The sequence below is a fragment of the Emydura macquarii genome, unplaced genomic scaffold (assembly GCF_026122565.2).
Source record: "Emydura macquarii macquarii isolate MOO-44397 ecotype Brisbane River unplaced genomic scaffold, CSIRO-AGI_Emac_v2 contig_1363, whole genome shotgun sequence".
In the NCBI taxonomy this organism is placed as follows: Eukaryota; Metazoa; Chordata; order Testudines; family Chelidae; genus Emydura; species Emydura macquarii.
Window position 1 is genome coordinate 15159292 of NW_027131500.1, and position 26877 is coordinate 15186168.

At 36.9% G+C, this 26877-nt stretch overlaps 1 protein-coding gene across 1 annotated transcript in view; it reads left to right on the top strand.

Moving 5' to 3' along the window:
- Positions 1 to 26877, top strand: part of FSTL5 (follistatin like 5) — a 488015-nt gene that overhangs the window by 64794 nt on the left and 396344 nt on the right. Inside the window, exon 3 of the mRNA XM_067551803.1 lies at positions 9932 to 9965. Coding sequence (XP_067407904.1) covers positions 9932 to 9965 — 34 coding nt within the window. The remainder of the gene's footprint in view (positions 1 to 9931; positions 9966 to 26877) is intronic.

The window sequence follows — 26877 nt, forward strand, 5'->3', positions numbered from 1 at the left end:
CCCGTCTTGAAGTCCGATTAAAAAGGGGGTTATAGTATTGTGTTAATGTGTGTTGGCTTCTCCTTGCCATATGAGTTTTGAACTGAATCTATTGCTGCACCACTTGAAGAAATTAAGGTGGGGCACAGCTGCATTGCCACACTAGGCTGCAAGAGGGCCTGGTGGCACTGCCCCCATCTTTGCAGTGACCTATCCTGTAATGAAAGATGAACCCAAAATTCATATTGAAATTAACCTAAGTATGGGAGGGAGGAATATTTCATAACACAATCAGGACTTAGAGTCAGCTTGAAGATTTTAGTCTGCTGAATACTGTGCTATCATGTGGTGCAACTTTTAAATAAGGGACTCGATAGCGTTAACTGATGTTCTGAAAAATAAGCATGCATTTGGTTGTGTTATAACTTGTAATAAATACAAAGGCTGCAGAAACAGCTGGAGTCATAGTGTTTTGTTTTCTATGGGCACCAATTTATCCAGTTTATGAATAGTGCAAAATATTCTCAGTGTGCTGTGACCCGTTCATGCCTAGGGTAGCCACCTGAAAATGCTAAGGTCAGGGCAGGCTGTAAAAGGAGAGCAGATTCTCCCAGCACTGGTGGGTGACACTGAAGTCAGACTTCCCAACCAGCCACAAGCATTGCTTCTGATTCCCCACATCAGTTATGAAGAAGCTAAAATAAAAATATACACAGCCCCCTTTACTGCATTCCAGTCTCTGGCTCCCAGTCAGCCACTAAGTCCATTAAAGAGATAAGTTATTTAAAACTCTATGCTCTTTACCAAAAAGGTTCTCCTGACCACAAAGGGTCAGCCACAGTACCAGATCAATATAAGTTTGGATCTTACCCAAATACCACACTGCCAGCCAATCCTTTAGTAACTAAAACTAAAGGTTTATTATAAAAGGAAAGAAATAAACTATAAGAGAAATGTTAAATGATTAAAGCAATCAGACACATACAATTGATTTGAAAGTCCATATATATCAGGTTTCTAGTAGAATTGTGGTGTTTGCAGGCTTGTATAGTCTCTCTGGTGTACATCCAGTACCTGGATGGGTCTTAGTCCTTTGTTTCACAACTTCAGTTCAGTTGTAGATGAGTTGATACAGAGGTGACTGAAGACAAAATGGATGTGGTGCAGCTGCCTTTTATGTCCTTTGTCCTTTGCCATGCTGCTTGTAGAAAATTACAGGAATAAGATGGAGTCCAGGGTCACATAAGTAAGTGTTAGTGACTCATCAGGTATATCCCTGGCTTCTCCCCCCTGGGCCATTGTGCCTGTGAGTTTCCTTAATGGGCTATTAAGCCATCCTGTCTGGGGTGTCGCCAAGAAACACAGCACAAATATATTCAAACATATCCATAACTCCAAATACAAATATAATGCATGAACATAAACATTATCATCTTACTTAGCACATTATAGCCTTTCTAACGGTACCTGACACGGCATATCTCATATGAATTATTATTATGATTTTGACATATTGATGTTAAATAATATCACAAATGGCCCCCCAATCCAGCCAGCATCACACGTCTTTCTCTATAAAATAAGTTGTGTGTGTGTGTGTGAGTGGGGGGGAGAATACAGCAGTGACAAAGGCCAAGTAGAGTTATCAGGACAGCAGCCATCTTAGAGCAACACTCTTGAGCTAGTAGATCTAGTTTTAAAATGAATAAACAACAGGAGAATGCTTTGCAATCTGACTAGAAAGTGACAGTTTAGTGAAATGAGTTCCTGGAATGTAAAGGTAAGATTAAAAATAGAAGCTACTTGTCAGCGTCTTTCAACCACAGTGCAGATGGACCTAACTCTCGCTGAAAGTCCTTAACTCCCTTAGGATCTATTTGCAACCTGCCGCACAAAGATGTTTTTACGGTAGGCAGCAGTTTTAAGCAAACATTTTTTCACGTCATCAATGATTTTGCACATGTAAGCTTACCAGAAGAGTGTTTGCTCTTTCTCCCTCACTGCCTCTTTCTTGAAAGAATTGTTATTTAGGATAATGTAGATTTCTGGAAACTTATTTACATGATTTATACAATACTACTGTTATCATAATACACATTTTTGCAGTGAGCTGAATGCAACTGATGACAAAAAGCTTCAACTGAAAAAAGTCATGTGCTAGATTGTGCCTTTAGTCTTGATGAAGGGTTGGTACACTACCCCCAAAAGCATTATAACTCAGAAACTCACCTCTATATCATAATTCCTCCTTTCCTAAGGGGGGCAGTAATTGGTTGCTGGCCTATAAAAGCAGTGCAGGAGCATTACCATATATTATCCATATGGGTATGCCACCATGCTTCAACTGCTTTAGTGGTCCAGCTCAGTAAAGTCTCAAACACATGGGTGCTTAGTGTAAATCACAATCTAGTCCTATGTGCATAATCTATACAAAGCCAGGCTACCCTGCTATTGTATGGTTGTCATTGAGAACATCTGCTGAAAAGTGATCAGTAAATTCTTTTTGTAAGTATGTGCCTGCTCATGATATTTGTGACCAAATTTTACTCTCCACCAAGCTCTTGTCACTGTGCTCTAGTTGTCTTCCTGGTTGTGACTGTTCTACTGCAGAGTTAGCTACCCATCTAGGAGAGAAGAAATTTCTGTAAAAATATTGGGGATTACTTGGTAATGAAACCATTATATAATTGTGAGCTATAAATACATTGTTCAAATACTTGAATATGTGTGGGCTTTTGTTTAAATCATGTGGTAAAAATTGATTTTTGTATTTCAAATATTCTCATATCAACATTATATTTTTATAGCAATTATTCCTAATGGTTCATTACATAAAGTTGTTAGTAATGAAATACCATCATAGAAGGAACAAAAAATTTAATGAGCACAAGGGTCATATTCTGTATCATATGATATGACTAAGGATGAATTTTCGCTATCAAAAATATGTTAATCAAGCAAATAGATTTGTATTCCATCTTCCTTCCCAGTTTCATTAATTAGTAATTTATGTTTACCAAATTATAATCATTCATTCAACATGCCAAGGACAGTCTACAGTATATTAGACTAATTAACACTTGTGTTTATTTTAAGAGTTTTATTGATCCAACCTTTCCATACAACAAATATTCAAAAAATCTGTTTATTCTGGGTAGAATTTGTGGGAGACTTTGGGGACAAAGAAATGTTGTTTCTCTCCTTCATCACTGACCCAAGAAGCCATATACATAATACAGTGCTTATCTCTGTGGAGGTGAGTGCAGTGAGAATGCATATTTATCTAGGAAGAGATTTTCAAATGTGTGTAATGGTTTTAGGCACGTGAGACCCATTGAAAGTCAGTGGAACTTGTGCTCCTAAATCCCATATGCACTTTTGAAAATCTCCCCATTGTTGGTACATAAATATCAACTTGCTTCAGCTGGCTAGCTAGGAATAACAAACAAAACAAAACGGAAGTCACACAGTATAGATTTAGAAAGGCTCTAAATAAGAAACTACATTCCTTATTCCTATAATGCTCTGGAGGTTTTAGTTTACACATACTATTAATCTACCGAATATGCATATCTTTATGACTACCTGCCTCTCTTGCTCTTGTCATTACGTTAGAGTCCTCATCACTTCCCAGCTCTGCTACTCCGCTTCTTTACAGTCATTGAGAAGTTAGTGATAAAGTGTCCTTGATAAATAAAAATTTCAAACTACGCCCATGCTGTTTACCCAGAACATCATAGGTGAACAATAATAATGTCAGAACTCTCTAAGAAAGATTGAGTGTATTTGTGTATTATGACTAAGATACTATAGTAGTTACTATAAAGGAAGATTTTACCCTGCAAAAATATTTCGGTGTATTTAAATCAGTCCCTTTACAGCCCCTGGTTTAAGATATACTGCTAGTAGCTTATAACTCATGATGTGCTAGAGTAGCAATTTGTGTGGTCAGCCATCCATGATCTTTTCTAGTTCACAAACAAAGTGGAAAATTTGACATTTTCTCCACTTTCATCTGCTGTGCTTTGAAAAGCTGGGATTGAAGAGAGCCTGTCTGACACAAGAGACCAGCTTCTTTCCGGTACTAACATATTCCATTGCTACATTTCACTGGGCTAGGCTGACACAAGATGATGCTACATACTATGATGCAGTGTCATGCAACACATCTGATTAAGTTGGCTGGAGCATATTGGACTCACAACTATTTTGGTACATTGCAGCAGATGAGAAACCCTGGGAAGCAGGATAATTTGTGCTTGTTGCAAATGACTTGCAGCAGTGGGTACTATTGTATGCTTTTAGTCACATAATCATTTTTGCTTTTATTTAAATACCTCATTTCCCCTGAATGTTAAGCCATCAGGTGAAAATGGTTTGCTTATATATTACAGTGCAGTAGAAGCGATCAGGGTTCTAATATATGTAGTAGTATCTCTTATATAGAGATCCACTCTGACTTTTTTTGAATACACAGTTGTCCATTTTAATCACAACACAACAGCAATTGCAGATTTACATGTAATAACTATGTTAAAAAGATGTATTATTATTTTGATGCATTATTTTGTTAAAATGGCACTCAAAGAGCCCATTTAGGATCAGAGCCCCATTGTGCTGTACAAACACAGAAAAAACAGGAAAAATCTTCCCAAGTTCAAATAACAAAGAACAATTTGCGACCTCACTGCTGTCTAGGAGTTGTGACAACTGCAGTTGCTGCTGACTCCTGCCAAGCAAGGGGGAAGGGAATTCTCTAGTCCCTGGAGTTTGGCTTCATCCCTCAGTAGGGCTATTCTTTGTCCCCCAAGGTTGCAACCTTAATATTGTTAAAATATAGATTTTTTTAAGACATACTATTTGCTTATTTTCATCTTACACCAGATTCCTCACTAATCTGTGCTATTTTTGTTTGAGTATACTTCATAATAGTGGTGGTGTTTTAGTGGTGATTTAAAGAATTTAGGTAGCGAGGAATCTGAATAAAAACACTTTCACTGAAATCTGGCTTTCTCTATATTTTAACTCTCTTTTTCCTGGTCAAAAGCATCACTTTGCACCAAATTCCCGCAAGCCAGAAGGGATAGATAGGAGTCCTTTCATAACTCATTAGGGTTGCTCCTAACCTGATAACTCACAATTCTTCCTGAGTGAGCATCTCTTCTACAGAGTTCTGGTCTGGCAACTCAATTAGCATTGAAGCTAGGCTGCTAGATGGTATAAAGCTAGCGTTCACTAGACTGCAGTCTCTTGTCAGGAAACTGAAACTGAGCTTCAGGTTCTTGCCTAGGGCTTGTTGCAAATTTTCCAGCTAAACTTTTTTCCAACTGAAAATAGGATTTTCAACAAAAAATTTACAGGTAGTATCTGCTTTTCTGGAAATTTTTCAGTATTTTTTTATGAAAACAGTGAAAAAGAAAAACTTCATTTTTTTCTGAAAACTTGAATGAAAACAATTTTCTTAATCAACATCTTCCCCCATTTTCCAAACAGTTCTCCTGTCCTTTCTTCCATGCCAGAGAAGGCTTCAGGCACTGCACACACAGCAGGCTCATCCAGTGGAAGCCCTTCACACTCCTTTCTAGTTTCCCCCTTCCCATCCCTTGCAAAATGTTTTTTGATATGCACAAAATTCATTTTTTAGTAGATTGACCCCTCCTACTTTGCTTTCCTGCAAGACACCTCTGATTTTACAGTCAGAGCTGAGATTGAGTCTTCAGAATTTAGTTATTGTAATTTAAAGCCTACTAGAGATTATACTATTTCCATTCTTTCTGATTAAAACTATACAGGAAAGTACAATTATCTCTATGTTGACACAACTCTAACATTTTTCAACTACAGTAGAACCTCAGAGTTTCGAACATCACAGGAATGGAGGTTGTTTGTAACTCTGAACAAAACATGGTAGTTCTTTCAAAAGTTTACAATTGAACATTGACTTAATACAGCTTTAAAACTTTACTATGTAGAAGAAAAATGCTGCTTTTAACCATCTTACTTCAAATGAAACAAGCACAGAAACAGTTTCCTTGCCATGTCAAATCTTTTTAAAAAACTTTCCCCCTTTTTTTTAGTAGTTTACGTTTAATCCAGTTCTGTATTGTGCAGTACTTTCTTTTTCTTTTTTTTCTCTTTTTGGTCTCTGCTGCTGTGCTGCCTGATTGCATACTTCTGGTTCCAAATGAAGTATGTGGTTGGCTGGTCAGTTTGTAACTCTTGTGTTTATAACTCTGAGGTTCTATTGTATGAAACTTTCTGTTATAAGGAAAGCCTGTTTAACAGAAAAATTCTGCTTTCAGAATCTGAAATGTGTAAAAGTTTGAGTTACATCACCTCTTAATGCCACTGAACTTGTTCTAAATTTACACCAGGGGAATGAGAGCAGATTATGTCCTTGACAGGCTTGGAAGAAAGTATAATTTACACCAATTTAGACTCCCTTAAGCCAAACTCTGATTTCATTTATGCTGATGTCAAATGAGTTAGCCACAGTAAAACTAATATGGGATCAGAACTGGATCCTTAGATTTAGGTTGGAATTTGATTTATGTGGTCTGTGGAAAACTTCAGGAAATACCATCCTATTGGATCAGGAATCATTTAGCCATGTAATCTAAAATAGTTTACAGTCCAATATATCATCTAATATGTTGCAATAAAGACTGAAGTACATCTTCTAACTCATTTTAATGGGGCTTATATGCCACTGGAGAGCAAGGTGTTAAGGAGTAGCTCTGAAGACAGGGCTTTAAAAAGGGGAGCAGAGCAGCTCAGAGGCAGGCAGTGGAAGGGAGCAAATGGAAGGGAGTCTCACTGTGGAGTTAACAGTCGGTAGAAGTTTCTGTCTATACTAGAATAATTAAATACTGTCTCAGTGCTGTGATTATTTTGCTCCCTACAGTTGGGAGATACCTAGTAGCTTTTTAAATAAGTATGTAGGAGCATAAAATTAGTTTCAGGAAGTGAAGTTTTGCCATTATCAATAGACAGTGGTAAGTCATAGCATACAATCACTTGTTGGCTTCTGAGAAAAAAGAATGTTAGACGAGTACTCTGGATATCTAAACAGAAGCATATAGTGCTCGGCGAATCTGCTTCTAATTCTCCCTCCTTCCCCATTACATGTACATTCTGTGTAATGTTTAGCCTCTTTATGGCTACTACAAATGAATTTGGTTTGGGTACCACAATAAAGGAAATTAAGAAACACTTTAGTTAGATTTTTGGTAAATGTTAGATTAGATAGAATATTGCAATTTGACATTAAGTGTAATCAGCCTGATTTATTTTTTTTAGGGAAACACACATAAAATCCCCAGTGTAGCAATTGTGTTTAAGGTTAGGCTCTCATTACTAGTTATATATAAATTTACAACAAAAACAAAACCCAAGGTATCATAGCTACTTTTCAAGTATTGTAAATACTCATACCCTCCAATAAAAATAGATCCTTGATTAGAGGTGTTTTGTGTTCCCTTATTCTCAGCACAGATTACTGGCATCATTTAAGTTGATAGAGATCAAAAGATTTGAAAAATGCATCAAAGTAAAGAAATCAGGGACTGGCTATTGTGGTATCCATTGTGTATACTAAGAATGTTTAAAGTGTTGGGGACAGATCCTTAGCAGATATTAGCTCCACTGAAGAGAGATTGCACTTGAGGATTTACTTCTCTTTTAAACTCTGAATATTTCACTAAGCAGTAAGTTTTCTTTATTGTGCTCCTAATGTCGAGAAAGTTATTAGGGTGTTTAGTGACTTTCTGCAATCATATATGTGTACTTTTCAGGCACCTTCTTTGAGTTGTCACTTATGTACATCCAAACACTTATGCTACATGCACTTCAACGCTACTAGAGAAGTAACTTGTCAATCAGAAAGTAAAATATGCTTAAAATTAAATTAAAAGAATATGGTATGATGGCAGTTAATGCTTGAATGAGAAATAATATTTCTTTGGTTTCTAGGCAACGAACAGGATGTGTGTCAAACAGAGAGACTGATCTAAATGAATAAACAGAAGAGTTGTCTACTTTAGCTTTTGTTTCAGATGAATGGGGGTGGGGGAGTTGGTAAGTTAACTGGCAGGATTGCTGAGAGAGTCCTTTGTATCCTTCTGGAGGATTCCACAGCTTGCTTGATCCTTCTCTTTTGTTCTCTATCAATGATTTATTATTAATACTAGGTACAGGATTCAAGCTATTTAGTAAATTATTGTTAAATTGCTATCATATTCCTAATGGAAAAAAAACAGGGCTTTTAAGATGTATGCTACTTAACCCTGTTTTTCTGTATCAATATGCCACCCTTAACCTTCACATTGGCTTTTCACTCAAGATATTGCTTTATTATATGAGAACATATAACCTACATGGGAAAATACTGCAGAAAAATTCAGAAATTTCTGTTCAAATACAAAGAAAACCAAACAAACCATGAATTCACTTCAACTGTATTCATAGCCCTCTCCGTTCATTTTCCACAAATATTTATATGAAAGATTTTTAATTGTTTTCAGGACTGTTGATGGAAAGTGAGTGTCTTGCGAACACTCATTTGAATACATGTTTGTGGGAAAGTTGAGACTGGAAGGACTTATGGAGACACCTTTAAATCTCTTTGATTTCCCTCCTGTTGGCTATAGATGTTTCTCTAATGAAATTGACAAGCAAAAATATTTAAAACCTGATGAAAGGAAATAGTTTTTTACATTATTAAATAATTAATAGTGCAACCCGTTGCCATATAATATGTGGATAAGAGCATTACAGGATTAAAAACTATTTTTAGATACTTATAGGGACAATGAGAAAAGATAGTGTAAATATTGTCCTGGGCTTTGAAATGTCCCTTAGTGTCTCCCCAGCAGAGGACTGAGCTGTTGCAGCTTTTGGCTGATCAGAGACTGACACTTTGATAGATAGCTGAGTCCCTCCACCTCAGCCAGTCAAATGACTTTGGGGCTGGAATTCATACCAGGAGACATCTTGGAAGGCAAGAGGATAAAGTAATGTGAGTCTGGTGTCCAGGAAAACGGGATGCATCTCTCCAAAAGAAGAAAAGGCCTGAGTAAGATGCCTCCCACCAGAGAGGCACCTCTCTGAATCTGAGGGGAGGAAAGGAGACACCAGAGATGCAGCCTGAGGAAAGTGAAGTGTCACTTCTGAGAGACAGTACCATTCCTGAGTGAACCCACCATGGGTTAATGCCCATATTGCTTTGTGAGTTTGCCTCTAGGGTTGTGATGTGGTTGTCACAGCTACCAACACCAATTAACAGTCACCATTGCGTACACAAGCTCAGGCCTATCTGGGTTATAAGGAGGTGGCAGTTACAACAAGGGCTGTAACCACTAATTGCTTGGAATGAGGAAAAAACATCCTTTGAGAGCAACTTATTGTATAATTGCCCATCCTAGGTTGTTTTGCATCTTTCTAAGGTGCATCAGGTATTGGCTACTGTCAGAGACATAATACTGGACTAGTCTGATCCCTACATTTCTATGTCATCCAATCAGGGAGTAGAAACAATGCTATGTGACGTCGGTGACCAGATCCATACCACACAGAATGCTAGTAACACTTGAAAGCATAGTGGAAGTACATAGGTGGAGAACAGTTCATAGGCTGAAATACGTTTGAAGTGCTACTCAGACAATTGCCAATAATCATAACAGAAATTAATAAAGTCAGAATATGTTCCTCTATGTACAGTTCACCTAGATTTAGTCTTCTGAGTGTGTCTACTTTAACTCACTTCCTCTGCTTATTTAAAAAAATGATTCAGATCTCCTATGTATTTTTTAGCTGATTAAGTTTTACAAAGATGCCAACAGACGTTATTACTTATATGGTACCGTTCTCAGTGGAATAAACCTTTTGCTTGTTTATTTGCTACTATTACTAATATAGTTAATGACACATTTTTATTTTTATTTTTTAATTCCAGCAAGAAAAAAGTCAAGAACGTTCAAGAAATAAAGGTAAGTCCTAACTATTTTTAAAATGCAGAACTAATTTTAATGCCTTTATCAGGAACCTAATCTTCATGTGTGTTTAAAATAATCTGCACATTATTTACTGAGTGTTTCAGTGTGATGTGGAACCAAAACAAAGGAACTTAATATGAAAAACCTGTATAGAAAAATATATGTAGAGAAACTGCAGATCACAATTACTAACATTCCCAATCCTCTCATAGAGCTGATCCCAATTTTATTTACAAATTAATCAAGTCTTCAATAGGCCTCCTTAGGAAATGATAATATTCTGTATTTTAGGCATGCAAGCATTTCTTTACATTCATTGTTCATTGCAGTTTTCCTGCATTCCAGTGATTATAGGCTAGATAAAATATGTCAGTGTAAAATAGCATGAGGCATGGAAATAGAAGGGCCTGGACCCAAAACTGGCCAGTCTGGTTGAGGGAGCTGGCTCCATAACATGCTTTCTCTTTCCCATCCACTCCATGGGAGCTTTGCAGACAAGCAGATCTGTTGTGAAGGGGTCATTCCCTGCTAGATTCTCCTGCCACTCAACTTCAGGGGAGTGTTACTTCAGCAGGTAATAAGCTTCTGCAGTTATTTGCACTGTTTATCCTTTTATGCTATTCTGAGCAGGCACTAGAGAGGCAGTGGCAGTCCAGGGAGCCCCTTGTCAATCTAGTTATTGCAGGAACAGTGTTGTGCAGATACATAATTGAGTGAGATGAATGGAGGGTGGAACAGGTGACATCACAGAAGCAAGGGGCCCCCATATCAATTCATCTTGCTCTTCAGAAATCTCAGGAGATGCATGCATTGTAGAATTTGAACCCTTTGCCATTTCCACATGAGGGTGCAGACCCCAGTCCCTTGACACAAGAATTGTAATGAAATTATATATGTGAAAAACTTGTTGAGTTGCCACATGTAATTGCCAATAGAGGTTATTTCCACATATTATTTATTTTACTATTATCTGTACTGTGATAGTACTTAGAAAACCCATCGCCATTGTGGTAGGCACTGAACAAGTATATAAAAATAAGAACTGCCCTGAACAGTTTGCAGTGCAAATATAAGACAAAAGACAAATGGTGGATACACCACAGATAAGGTGGGTTCAAGTAACAGTGAGATAATTCAAATTAGCGTGATGTGCAGCAGTCACAGCACACCAGTTACCTAATCATTATTGAGTTTTTTGAAGCCCTGCTAGCAGAGCTGATTTTTAAGGATGTATGTGAAGGGAACTCTTTCTAGGCATAAGGGATTGCAAGAGAGAGAACCCAAACTGAAAGCCTAGAGACAGGGATCAATGTCTTGGTATCACATAAGAGATATTGCAAGGATAGGTCAGATGTGTTTTAAAAATGAAGGTGAGGAGTTTGTGTTTGATGCAGTGAAGAAGGGGGAACCAGTTAAAGGATACAAAAAGAAGGGTGACTCAGTTAAAGAACCATATCAGGAAAACACCCTTTGCAACAGCATTTTGATTGGACATACGTGGGTGAGGTAACATTTGTCAAAACCAGAGAGAAGGAGGAGGAGACAGTGGCAGCAGCAGCAACATATACAGGAGCAGAGAGGTCTAAAAATAGAATTATATTTGATAAGATACCTGTTGGCTTTTCTATATATTAACCTTTTCCACTATATTTATTATCATAATCATATTTTTGATGCTGTATCTGTATTGCACTTACTATTATTTTTTTTATGCCACTGGAAGAAACTTTGCTGTGACTCAAAGAAAAAGAATATGAAAGAGTGAAAAGAAAAAAAAAGAGAGTGAAAAAAGGGAAAAAAAACACTGAGCAATTAATATAAGCTAAAATCCAAGAGTATACAATCTAAATGTTGTATTGTATATACAGTTTATTATAACAAACCCAAATAACACAAAGCATTATCAAAAGAAATTACATACACATATACACACTTGCACTTAATCCTCTGCTGCTCTTGCATTCAGTTGTTCTTCAATGCTTCCTTGACACAGCAAGACCCAGTCTTCCTTCTGAATTACAGGTAGATATGTTACAGTTTGTGCCTTGGATTAGTCTGAAATTGCATTTATATCTTCTAACTGCACAGCCAAAACTGGTGCTCTTCACTTGTTTATTAATGTCCTTTTGAAGTGTTTAATTGTATTGTCGGAACTATTACTATTCAGGTGTTGTTAGTTATTGTTTTATTTATTATACATTTTATATACATACATATAAAAGCTGCTTTCACTAATCACAATTTGAGCCCCATTACTCTAGAGCTGTATGAAGATGTGGGCCGAATCTTTAGCTACTGTGAATTGCCATAGCTCCATTGACAGCAAGTATCTACCACACAGTCCATAGCTTGAAGAGTTTACATTCTAAGACATTTCACTGTTGCGCACTGTGCGTTTGTGTTTTCTCAGACAATATAATAAACAGCTGAACCCTTCAGAACTCTCATTGACATGCCTTGATACATTGTTGAAAACAGTCACTTGCTTTATGGCTTCCAGAACATTTAGATGTAAATAAATTAGAAATGTGTGGATACTTAAGTACTTGCAGCTTGTATCTACCCAGGAGAGACCTCTCAGCCCCCTTATCCAATTCTTACAGCATTAAATCATCCCTCTGGAAGGTATGTTACAGGCCATGTTGATTGGTAAGTTTTTATTTATTGTTTCTGGGTGTGTTGCCTCCATGCAGTGAGGAATATATTAAGGTAAGGAACCAATTACCTGCCAATCGGCAGGGCTCACCACATTCAGAGATGCATTGGGCCATCAGTTTAGCAGACTAAGTAAACAATTGTCAGGGGCTTATATAGTGTTGCCCTCAACTACATCTAATGCAATATGCCAAGCACTATTTTCAGGGACAAATCCATAACCTCCAAGCAGTCAGCTAAAGTGGTGTTTAGCTGCGTCTGAATCTTCATCCCTAAAAGAAATTTTTAATCTGCTGATTTTCCTGCATGCTGTGCATGTGTCTGCTTAAGCTGACAATCCAATTTTGAAGATTCCAATGATTTGAAAGAACACTGAGGCACAAGGCACTCTTTGGAAAATTGATTCTACTTTTCTACTAGACGAACTCACTGATTGGATTTTACAATAATGTTCATATATTCTGTTTTGCTTTGGTTTATATATTGCTTAGTGCTTTTCTTTTGTTTTTCATTGTCCTATTTTTCATTCCTTTTCTGGTGTCATTGTGAAGTTTCAGAAAATTATCCTTATTTTATATGTAGAGGAAGATATGTTATAATAGCAGTGAAGTTTTACAGGTTGGATCAGTACTGTAAATAATGTAAGGCAACATTCAATGTTAGTCTATAGAAACTCCTTTACTGTCAACAGGCACTCACATTTCACCTGTCATTCACTTCCTAGGTCTACTGTACTGTACCTATTCTTATGGTAAATTTAAAGTAGTTTTAAGTTCCCAAACCAGAATTTAATTATGTTTCCTATATCCTAGAAACAGAATAACTACTGTATACACTATGGTTTGTTGTTCTGAGATAATACCCTTTTAATTGCTTGTTTCTAACAAGAAGTAATAGACTCCATTAATAATACTCTTTAAATAGGGATGGATAAAACTAATAAATGTCTGTGGTTCCTAAAATGTTCTGACTCTTTCAGGACCTCTATCTTGTTTTAATTTGGAGGGTAAATGAAGATCATGTCCAACAGCTTTCCCAAAATATAAATCAATGGGGTTTTTTCTTCCAATTTTAATGATTTGCAGTACCATATAACTCTTGGCTGCCGATTATACTCCAATACTTACTACTTACCCTGGCATTCCCTTGAGTTTTTACTCTATAAGATATCTACCTAGTCAAGGCTTGATTCAGCACCACTGAAGTCAATAAGACTTCTTCTGTTGATTTGATTGGGAGCAGGATCAAGCCTTTAGTATTTAAATAAAATTCATAGTTTGTCCTCCTGTTGCATCATTTCAGATGCCGGAGTCTTTATTTATATTTTGGTGGGTTTTTTTCTTTGCTTCTCTGTCTCAGCTGTTACTTCTGCTAGCATCCTCAAGTCACACAGTAAAACAGAAACAAATAATCAAACTAGCCACTTTCTGTCTGTCCATCTGCAATATTCTCTTCCTTGTTCCATAATATTGATCTCAGAACTTTCACAGTACAACATAGCATAAGTCAGAAGATTTGCTTCTGTTTACAAAGTACATCATTTAAAATTGTTCCAATCACACTCTAGAATGTGCTGTCATGTTACTAGAAAATTTTTGAGATGATTGTGATTTTCGAGAGCGTCAGAATGAATATAAATTGTGCATAAAGTAAATGAGGGAGTATCTTAACACAAGCCTCTTGTTTAATTATGCACAAATTTAAACATAACATGTGAGTGACGGTAGAATAGGGCCTTATAGAGTAAACTAATGCACATAACCTTGGATTAGGTCTCCTGTCTAATTTTGGATATCTTAACATAAATGAAATGTAGCATGCCATAAACTGTTAGAAACTCAAATTCAAGTATTTATGTAAAATTGGTGTACTTGATAAGTTTTATTAGAATTCTTCTAAATAAAAACCATAATTAAACTGTAGCTAAGATTGCTTAAATGCATATGCCAACAACACAATGATAAAAAGGCAAGAAATCACCAGCTACGACCTTGTCCAACCTTTGCAATGTTTAACTACTATTTAGCATTCTCATTATTCACCACCTCCAGACAAATTGAGCAGCCTTTTAACTCCAACCATGTGGGGTGCTGAGAAATAGATATTTTCTTATTAATTTGAAGGGCTTTTGGAATAACTGAGTTGGCTTTATGTTGGATAGTGAAGTAGATCGTGTATGTGATGTACATTTTAGCTGATAGTTTCATGTAAGTCTTTTAAGTTAGTTAATGAAATAAACTGCTTTTGTTTGAAAATGGAAATAGTTTTTAATAGAGTAATTTTGGGAAGTTATTGTTTGCAATGTATCAGAAATTGGGTAGTGGCTACACCATGTAACTTTATTTATCAAACACCAAAATGTTCTTTGATTAGCAGCCTCAGAAAGTTTGTGGACGGTCAGATTGAACAGCGGAGTTTGCAAAAAGCATTGATGTACAGTTTATCGTGGCACAAATAGTCTAATAAGCCACCGTGGTTCATGATAAAAAATTGAACTGACACCAAAACTGTATTGAAATGTTCCCACAGTTGAAGTAGAAAAATAATTATAGCTTTATTGCTATTTCCTTTTCAGTGATAATAGAAACTAATTTACAATCAATGTCCAAGAACTCTTTTTACCAAATATCAGCAGAACGGAAGAGGAAAAACAAAACAAAATCTAAAGGACTAGCATCCTGCAGTCACTGAAGCAATTAAAATCCGTTAGTTTGTGTCTTTCTCATAGTAACTTGTAAGAGAGAGAATAAAAAATATAAAAGCGGCCAAATGGATATTGGCAAAAGACACAATTTTTCACACTGTTTGTAAGCAATAGCATATGTGCTTGGTTGATTTGAATGGTGTTAACATTTACAGTATAACTGTTTTTCTTTTATTTAAACTGCATTTTAGAAACTGACTCTAAGAATTTTCAGTTTTTGTGAGCTGCTGTTGATCAGTTGAGCATAGTGTCATCAACACACATAACTAAATAGAAGAATATTGATTGACAGCTCTTTAATTACAGTATTAGTTTCTCAATATGTTTAATACTTTTCATTTTATGCTTACCTTAACAATTTGAATGCAAAATGACTGTTGACTTACAGATCAATTTTAAAAATGTAATTCTCTATTATTATGAACATATTGCCAGCCTTTTCTGATTTTATTAACAAACATCTGTTCCTTTTATCATCTTTTAGCTATCAGGATACCATATGAGAGTCACTTGCATATCTTAGTTGAATTTAGCTCTTGAAGAAAGACAAATACCTGCACAATACCAGTACTTAGTACCAATCCTGTTTGGAATGCCAGACTAATACTGTAGCTGGTTTAATAGAATTGTATATGCTTAATCTTTTCTGTGCACAAACAAAAGTAAGAGGAGAAGGAGAAGGGAGGAACAGGTGAACACGGTTCAACATTAAAATACATTTAGGAAGGAGTCTGAAAGTGACCTTAATCTAACTGTATGACTCTGCTAGAAAATTGCCAGACTGTCCTCAGATGCTGTCAGTTGCTAGAGAGTGAGGAGTACTTCACAGAAAATATTGTAAACATCTTGTAGAATGTCCCTCTTTGATATGTCTTTTAATACTGAACAAAGCAAACTACATTATAATGTAGGATATACTGTATCTGCTCCTTATATTACATCGTATTTGCACACTTAATTGTATTACTGTATAAACATCAGCTTTTGTTCCTTTGTGTCATGGGTCATTTAATACATAGATGCCATTCTGCTCTCTTACACTGTTCTAAATTCAAAATAACTCCACTGTCTTCAATTGAGTTATAGTGGTGTAAGTGTGATCAGAATCAGGCCCAGAATATCTTGATACATTCTGATATGGACTGAAGTGGTTTGTGTTTGAAGTGATTAAAAAAATCAATTAAGCTCGTGACTTTTTAATCCAAAATGTCCTTCATACTGAAATGGAATCATGAACAGATTTACTCTATTACATTCATCCTATATTGAAATGGACAGTTTAACCATGCCCTTGAAAAGAAAGTTAAACATTCATTTCTGGTTTAGGTGTCCTTTTGTTGGTAATACTCTAATTTGTCCCAACTAACAGCCTCTTAAAGGTTAGTCTGCTGATATACAATATCCATTGTAGAAAACACTGCATCACATCCTCTCCAACACTTGGCAAACCCTTCAGTGTCCCCTCTATGTAGAGCTAGCTTTATGCCATTTGAAAATTCTCCAGTTCAAGGACACCCAATAACCCAGCTGTCCTCTTAGGACAATTCTCCATCCCTTTTACACAATAAAAGCAGTATAAAAGGGACAGCATTGGGTCCAAGGATCGGGTCATGAGGTCAATGTAAGAGAAAATCCTGCTCACCTGACTCTACAAGTCGTCCCACTGATGCAGATTTAGATCACCAATAGAACATTTCCACCTTATAGTTTGGAATGGCTTACATGTTTGTGATTTTTCTCCAGTTTATGAAACAGTACAGACTCAAATGATTATAACATGAGACTCTGAAACAAATTGTGAAGTGTCAAAGATGTTCTTCCCACACAAAGACTCTTCATTTAACATAATTCCATTTGTGGAGGCAACTGAAGTTTGTTGTGAAACCAACTTTAGTGGAGAAAATAAAAGATGTGGGTCTGATTCCCTAAGGTATCACTCTAGTTTTGTGTCAGTTTAATTCTATTAGCTTCAGTAAAGCTACAGTAGCATAAAACTGGCATGAAGAAGCAGTGAATTAACTCATAACTTGAACATCAATTTTCAAACTCTTAAGGCCTGATTCTTATGTAAATCAGTGGTAACGCCACTGATGCTAACGGAGTTACACAGTTATAAAACCAATGTAAGTTTAGAATAGGCCTATATTGTATAACAGGTGAGAATCTTATTTCAATGCTATCTTTATATTCAGTAAGAATTCACTAATTAAAAAGAATAGTTATAAGGTCAGCTCTTTCTTTGGTGTATTTATAGTCCAGAGATATTGGGCCAAATTTATTATTCATTTAAGTCTAATGAAGACTCTGGAGTTTCACCAAGGATGAATTTGACTCATTGGCTTTTACCTTGGGGGTTGCTGGGCTGGTTCTACTGAAATTATTTGTGAATGAAGAAAATCTAAATTATTCAAGTGGTACCAAGTAAATGATGATTCAAATATTACATGCATGTTGTATCAGTGCTGTACTATTTAATATTTCTTAAATGCAGTGGTGAATTCTGACCCAGTCAAAGTGAGAACATTGGCCAGAATGTCAGGCTGGCGATCTGCAAGGAGATCCATCTTCTCATAAAATTTAATAGCTGTTATTGGTTTGTGCATAACTTCAATATTGCAATGTAGGATTTATTTTTTCATTTCACTTTTGATAGGATAAACTTGACTGATGTTTGTACTTTAGAAACTTTTTACTTTTATTTTGGTTAGAAAAAAAATTATTGTGCAAATAGCAGCAACATAATAGTAGCCAGAAAACATAATATTTTGCTATTTTTGATGTTGATCTTCAAAGCATTGTAACAAATCTGTGACCACCTAGGACTTCTCAGTTGCTATTATTTGCATCCTCAGAATTTTATTGTGGCAACGAGGGGATAAAGCCTTAATCTGCTTTCTGAAAAAGAATGGGCCTGGATCATACTACTTGAGGCAAAGTAGAATATCTGTTAGTTGTTAGCAGTGTATGGCCTATGATTCACAGTTTAGCAGTTCTGATTCCATCCAGCAGATGGTGGTAGTACACATACACAACACTAGCCAGTATAGGACATACAGCTGTATTGAGAAAAAGCTCATCCTTAAGCATCTATAGTCACAATCTTACTTCTGACACTGATCTGATTCCTGCAAAGACTTTACAGTTGTCACAGTGCTGCACACCATATGTATTAATAACATACCAATAACAACAGGAATCTCAGCAGAACTGAGACACTTCTGATAAAAAAACAAACTGTCCTGAGCATTTGAGCTAAGGGAGAATTTCCTCTAGCTGTTAGCAGTATAGTGCTTCACACAGGGTATGTGTAGCGGTTGAGCAGCTCTAATTGTCTCAGTGACACACACACATACTCTAGCCAGTCCATTATATCATCAAAAGGTCTTAGAAAAATGTGGAGGGGGGAGGAAGCCATTTTGCCATTTTTTCAACTGAAAAATGTTAGTGCAAATGAAATTTAGGAGATCAGTAGCACTGATTTCTAACCTGGGTAAGCATATACTCTGCAAGCCTTCCCAAAAGCCTTCCTGCTATACCTACACTGAACAGGAAAATTTGAAAATTTGAAATCCTAATGTATTACTAGATGGGCATGTTTAATTTGCTAAATTGGGAAGTGTGAAGGGTTAACTAGCTCTGCAAATAGCACAGAGGGTTAGATGTAGCTTTGTCACAAGTCCGCTGTATGAGTTCAAAGACTCACAATCTGTTGAGTAGTTTCCCCCTGCTCAAGAGGGTTTGTGTGTGGGGTGTGGGGGACATTGTACCCAGTATCATCTCTGTTCCTGATGTAGCATATGTCCTTCAGTGTGCTGGACCAGCTATGGCGCCTTGCTCCACTCTTCGCCTCCAAACAATCCCTGCCTGCCCTCTTGTGCGGACGAGGGTGTAGGTGAGGGTGCCACTTCCTTCTGCAGGAGTGTTAAACAGGTCCAGAATGAGTAAATGAGGATATGGAAGTTCAATACCACAGTATAAGTGCAGGATGGAATAAATCGACATGTGACATGGAATGACTTGTGAGAAGCTTCTGGAAGATCATAGAATCATAAAATCATAGAATATTAGGGTTGGAAGGGACCTCAGGAGGTCATCTAGATGTGCAGTCTCTCTCTTCAGGCCCTTTGTGGGGTCTTGCCACTTAGTGGCTGCTAGAAGCAAGCAATCCCTACACCTCCCAGGTATTCTGGTTGGACCTGGCTGTTACATAAGGAAGCAAGGAGAATGAGATATAATCTTGTATAATCCCTTTCACCTTCCAGGAACAGACATGCATATTCTGTTCTTAAGTTATAAGGGGCCTGATTTTCAACCCTTTGAAGCCAAATAGGAAATATGCCAGTTGGTTTGATAGGATTAGGATCAGACACTTTGAAGACCTTTGTACCTATAAATCACGGAGGGAATACGAGTATCCTCCAAAAAGGTGATTTTGGGCTGGTCTACACTTAGAGTTTTTTTTAAAAAAGTCAGCTTTTGTCGACAAAACAGTGGAGGTATACACACAAAAATGCTCTTCCCGCCGATGTAATTCCCCTGCTATGCCCACATAATAAAACCACCTCAATGAGAGGTGTAGGGCTTATGTCGGTGTAGTTAGGGTGACGCAGTGTCAATGTAGACACTGCATTCCTTACATTGGCTGTTGGCTGTCAGTTTTGTCAAGCTCATGGCTCCGCGGGAGCTGTGCCCCCCCACTTCACTGGAGAGCTGAGCGGCTGAATGCTGCTCCTGACTGGGAGCAGGGTGAGAAGCCCCAGTGGTTTCCCCTGGCTCCCTGAAGGGAAAGGGGAGAGGAGAAGCCTGGACGCTTCTCCACCCGCTCCCCACAGGGAGCCGGAACAGTGTGGCTCCTGCAGGGAGCTGGTGAGGTGGAGTGGGAGAAACTGGGGCAGCTGGACCCTGCTCTCCAGGAAGGGGAGAAGCCCTAGGCAGCTTCCTCTGGCTCCTGGCAGAGAATGGGAAGAGGGTGGAGAAGTAGCCTGCACAGGCTTCTGGCAGGGAGTTGCAAGCAGCGCTAAGAGACCAGGCTCTCAGCTCCCTACACTGCCTCACTTAGGTCAGTAGAAGTGCTCCTGGTGAAGACACACACCATAGACCAGTGTTTCTCAACCTGGGGGTTTAGAGGGGTCGCAAGTGCAGAGCTGGTATTGGGGGTGGCAAGAAAGGCAATTGCCTGGAGCCACAGGGGCGCCATGAAACTAAGTTACATGCCTCAGCCCCGTGGGGGTGGGACTCAGGCTTCAGGGGTACCGTAGTTTGGAGAGGTTAAGAACCACTGCCATATACCCAAGGAGGGTAGTGTGGACATCAGCCACTGCAGTAGTTAATTCGGTGGCTGTAAATTAACGTAACAGAGGTTGACTTACCTTTGTAGTATAGACATGGCCTCAGTCTGTGTGTAGTATTGCATGGTTAAAAATCTCTACCCACAAAGAGTGACTTGTAGTGGATATTCTAGGCCAAATTGAACTCTTACTTGCAGTGACGTTAATCTGGAAAAATTCCATTGATTTCTTTTTATGAATTTACTCTGGATTTACATCCATGTAACAATCTGTACCTCACAATCCCTTTTCTAAAATCTAAACATTCTTTTTCTTTCTAAAATCAAAGATAATTAAGTAAATTCTGCATCTCTTTTGATTTGCCTAGTTTAAATGATTTGTTCTTATGAAATGTAAGACTGAAGTTGTACTGGTCATTTGACTTTCTTTGAAAACGTATTATTTTATTTACATAATTTATTTTAAAATATGGTTGCTTTTTCCACTTCAAAATGTATTTGATAACAAAAATAACCACTAATAAGAATTTCTATATATAATAGTAATCAGTTTTCTTTCATTGGCAATATGCCTTTTTTATGCTATTTAATACGTTGATTAGAGCCAATCCAACAATCCTGTCTCATCTTGAGTAACGTATATGACTGATGCTAGTGATGTAGAAATCATGAACTATTTCCAGGGTTAAGTGTTATTCAGTGTCAGTAAGGACTGCAGAATATGATCCACATCAAGCAGTTTGAAACTTGTATATAGTTCCTTGAAATAGCACAGGAAAAATACATCCAGTGTTGAAAACTTGTCACTAGTGGCACTAAAATAATTGGCATATTATTGTAAAATGGGAAAATATATGTAGCTAAATTTTATTTCACACTGCAGTTTTAATCTGCTGCATTGTAAATGGAATAGAGTTCAGCTGGAATTCATGTAGAATACTTATCCCATGTTTCAGTTGCATAAACAGCTTTAGAATTACACAAAAATGACAATCCATTATTATTTATTTTACTGCTTATAGTTTTTGCAAGGTAGAAAGATTGTCATTTAGATTGCTCTTTGTTCCACTGTGACCTTTCTGTCATTCAGCAAGCACCAGAGAAAATGACCCGAAGAACTCCCATATTGCAAAATTATCTGTGTGCATTAAGATGATGTGTAACAGTTGCTACAGTATGTGGTAATATTGTGAAAGCCTGTAGAGCTAATATAATAGATTTTGTATTCCCAACCTCTTTTTCTGTTGATATGTCTCTTTAAAATTTTGGCTATAATCTGTTAAATTGTTAAAACTTTGAAACAAACATTATGATATTGGAAAGAAGCTATTTCTATACAATATATTATTCAGCAGCTTCCTATCTCTGTAGTGCACATAACATTTAGGTTGCACAGACACAAAGAATAAGAATTTCAATACAATGAAGGAGAAGAAGGGCTTACAGGGACAAATTCATCCTCGGCGAAGTCATTCACTGACTTCAGTGAATTCATCCTAGGGATGAATTTAGCCATTTTTGATTAAGTTTTTTAAATAGATTGAAAGTTAGTGATGTGTGAACCTCTAATGGTTCAGAATGCAGATTAAATTTGAATAATTATCCTAATGCAACCCCTGAAATCTCAATGGCGGGGGGGAGAAGGGGTTTATCAAGCAGGAAGAAAGGGGTTGTAGCTCCTCTAAGATTCCCTCTCTCCTGCAGATTGAATGAGGAATAGGAGCCATCATCTGAGCTGGTGGTTGGCCCCAGGGGCTCAAGTAAGCCATTGATGCCCGAGCACCAGGGCAAATGTAAATAGAAACATGGTTCTGAGAACAGACTCCATCTCATTCCCAGGTCAACAATCCTCACCCTCCTACCTATGGGATCAGAGTAGGACAGATTTTTATGGTCTGCTCTGGGCAATGCACTAGTCACCTCCTTCAGGACTGGTCAGAATTTTTCCTCCTTCTGCTAGATTGGCCAAGGCAGAGTGGTTGATGTGTGTGTGTGTTTTGCTTTCCTCACAGCAGCTCAGAGGTTCAGTGGGGTCAGTCAGATGACATGGTTCAAGTTGTCACAATCTAACAGGTGGCAGATGTCCAGTGCAGGTACTCGTTCTATAAGGAGACAAGTTCTCTGATAAACTGGAATAGGAAGTGGACTTAGGGTGAACCATTGCATAAAGAAGCAAAGTAATGAGGGTGTGCTCCTAATGTCTAGTACAGCAAGGAGATAACCCCCATACTCCAGCCCCTTAAACCTCAGATGAGCGGAGGGCAGTGGAGTCCTACCAATGTGCTGCAAAGATGTCTGGAAGGGCAAGGACTGACAACAGCTCTCCACAGATACCTGGAAACAAGTGAGGAAGCAATGGTGACCTGCAGTGTATGAGTTATTGCTGGATAATTCCCAAATGAATTAAGTTAATAAAGTTGTGGCCTAATCAAACCATGTCTCTTGCATTTTGCCATTCTTCCTGCATGTCCAGGACAAAGTTTGGGTGCTTATCCAAAGCTTGCATGGATTTATCCATCTCTCTTTGGACTGAATGTTAGACTGGAAATACTTCAAAAGCAGTGTATCTTATACTATTTTTGTACTTGTGTTTCTGATCCAGGCTGAAAAGGAAGTGACGAATCATGCAGAAGTGCAGTTGGTTGTTTGGTGCTGCTTTTCTTTCTTTCTTTTTTTTTTAATGGATTATTTTAGTTCACATTTTAGCCTTGTGATTGGGTTATTTAATACTTTAAGGAACTTTAATGGGCTTTGGATCAGGCCCCATGTCATCTGACAAAAGAAACAGACTGAAGTATGCATATTGTTAATACAGTTAGACATCTTTCACATTTTATTTTCCTAAAGAAAGACGTTTCTGTACATAAGAAATATTTCCTTTGTACTCTGAACAGATCGTTGTGTTTTGAGACAATTTGATTGGCAGTTACATGAAGAATTGAGCAAACTATACATGGAAAATAATTTATTTGCTGGGTTGAGCACTTTTCAGTCTGTTAATTATCCATTTTGATTTTTTCTAACGTTTGTTAATTGAACTTGTTTGAAAATAGTTTGCAAAGGTACTGCAGCATATGTATTGTCCACAAAAATTGAACATTTTTTACTATTCAATGTTTGTGGTGTGTGATTGTTCACTTGCTATTTGTTTTGTTTCCTTACTGGTTGACTTCAATATTTATAAACAGAAGAAGAAAAATCATATTATACATGGACTCCATGGCTTCATTTGTCTTTTATGTGTAGTTGAAGAACAAGAATGGCCTTGTGGTTAGGGAGGGGGCCTGGATCGGAATATGAGCGTTTGATTACTATCTGCCACTTCCTTATGTGACTTTTGGGCGAGTCACTTGAAGTCTTGGTGCTTCAGTTTCCAACCTTAAAGATAGGGATAATCCTTCCTTTCTTCAACACTTTCTGTCCTGTCTATGTAAATAGTAAGCTCTTGGAACAGAAACTTTCTCTTACTATGTAAACAGATGCATACAGCACCTAGCGCAATGTGGCACCAAATTCACCCTATAGGCACTAGATGATGGTGCTGATGATACACCTGGCTACATAAACACTTCCAGCACAAAAATATATTTGCATAACTGCTTGAAAAAAATGTTCACTTTCTGCAAATAAACAAAAATAACACTAGCACTTACATTTATGAGAAATTATAAGATTTGTAAAAACAACGAGAGTTCTGTGGCACTTTAAAGACTAACAAATTTAATATTTGTAGACATAAGCTTTCGAGAGATTTCAGCTCTCTTCTTCAGATGCAGTAATACAGAAAATAGGAAACACAGAGGCATGTTGCCTATTTCCTATTTCTGTATTACTGCATCTGAAGAAGAGAGCTGAAATCTCTCGAAAGCTTATGTCTACAAATATTAAATTTGTTAGTCTTTAAAGTGCCACAGAACTCTCTTTGTTTTTTGCTGCATACAGACTAACACGGCTACCCCTCTGGAACTATTCAATATAAGATTTGTAAATATTCTAACTGAATTCTTAATTTTAGTATGAATGTTTGTGAATATTATTCGCAATGTTTTCCTAGAGCTTATTACACCAGTGCAACTCAATTAAAGTCAATAACTGAAGTGAGAACGGAATTTACTCATTGTATTTTATGATTTTAAACAAAAAATATTAGCTAGAGTCAGGAATATTTCTTTCCTGACTTCACTAATTTCACTGGACTTTACACCAGTTCAAGTAAATGAAAATCAGGACCAGTATGTCAGATTTTTCAAATTGTGTAAATCAGGTTAGCTTCATTTATTTCAGTAGAACTATGCTTAATTACAGCAGCTAAGAATTTGTCCCATATATGTTTTTCGTTTTCTATACACAAAAGGCACATGCAGTAGAACCTCAGAGTTATGTACACCTCAGGAATGGAGGTTGTTCATAACACTGAAATGGTCATAACAGCTTTGAAAGTTTATTACACAGAAGAGAAATGCTGCTTTCCTTTTATTTTTTTAGTAGTTTAAGTTTAACACAGTACTGTACTGTATGTATTTGTCTTTTTTTGGGGGGGGGTCTCTACTGTTGCCTGATCGCATACATCCAGTTCCAAATGAGGTGTGTGGTCGACTGGTCAGTTCGGAACTCTGAGGTTCTACTGTACAAACTTGTATGCCTCCTCTAGTAGTGTCTGAGTCTATGCTTCACAGGAATGTGTTATATTGGATTAGACCCATGGCCCATCCCTCTAATCCAGCATCCTGTCTATGACAGTGGTCAGTACTAGATTCTTTATAGGAAGCTACGAGAAGCCACACATTAGGAAGATGTGGGATAATCTGCCCGCCCTTTGAAGGTCTCATCCTAATACCTATTAGAGATCAATTGACCCTGAAGCATGAGGTTTTATATCCCATCTTTACAATGCATTGGCAATTTTTGTTCTCCCCTTGTTTATTGTAAATAGTATTGTTTTCTATGGGGTGTGTATAGGATGGCCCACTTTCTCCTCAATTTTTCTGGGAGATTTTTATTTCTCCTGGTTTTCAGTAGTTTGGTTCCTTCAGACAGCCAAAATATGCTGCTTTGGTTTGTTAGTACTATACAGATAATTCACAAAGAACATGAGTGCATACTAGAAAGAAAGGAAGGTATTATAATTAAAGTCATTTTGGAGTAAACTCTTTCAAAGACAAATAACACAAAATCAGTAGTTTATTTAAGGTTATTATATACATTTAAAATAGAAGTAAAAACAATTTGAACACACGGATGCTGGCTTCTTGTCTTTGAAAGCAGTATGCCAGAGTAATTATTACATCTCAAAATAACATGTTTAGTTAAGTCCTTTGTATTTATATGGTGACTTTGTACATTTTACTTCCTAAATATAATGAAATTGTTGTTATGTATTTGAAGAATAAAAAAGTTTAGAGACTCCCAAGGCCCTGTTGTTCTAGATAGTGTACCAATAATGAGGCAACAATTGCCCAGAAGAGCTTACAATCATATGTCCTGTTTGACTTTAATGGGACTCCTTATACTGAATAAAATTAGGCACATGCTTAAAGTCTTTGCAGGATTTAGGCCTATGTAATTTCAATTTTCTGTAAAATAGTATTATTTAGTAAGCTCTAACTGTATGCAGAAATGCTGTGGGGAGAATAATTCCCCTTCAAAATCATAACTAAAATAAAGTTAAGGTTGTTCAAATGTATTTTCTTGCCACATAAACAGTAAAAATATTAGGTGATACTCACACCCAACACAATATCAATATTGAAGTATTAGCCCACTAATATCATGGTACTCAAACACTTATACTCTGTCAAAAACACAAACTACTTCTATGTAATTTACAATTATATTGAAAAAAATTAGCTATAAAATACACCATGTTAAACTATGTATACATAAAATTTAAATTTAGACATGCACTCTGTGCTATGTGCATATTCATAAGTATGTGCCTATTTACAAGATATTATTTAATAACTGTTTAGATCAGAATTGTTTGCTTGTTGCTGTGTGGTTTCCTTTTATACGAATGAGGCAATGTGGATCTTTTAGAGCTAGTGTTTCAGTCTGTGAGCAAATTCTGGAACATCTATTTGACAGCAAATATTAAAGAACAATAATAATATTTACATTGATAGAATGTGATATATATATAGAAATTGTTATGATTGAAAGTATTAATAATAAAACTGCATGAAATTCTTTGGCTAACATTTTTTCACCAAAAATGCAGTTTTGGGGTCAACTGAAACACTTCATGACTTCAGGTCAGTTTG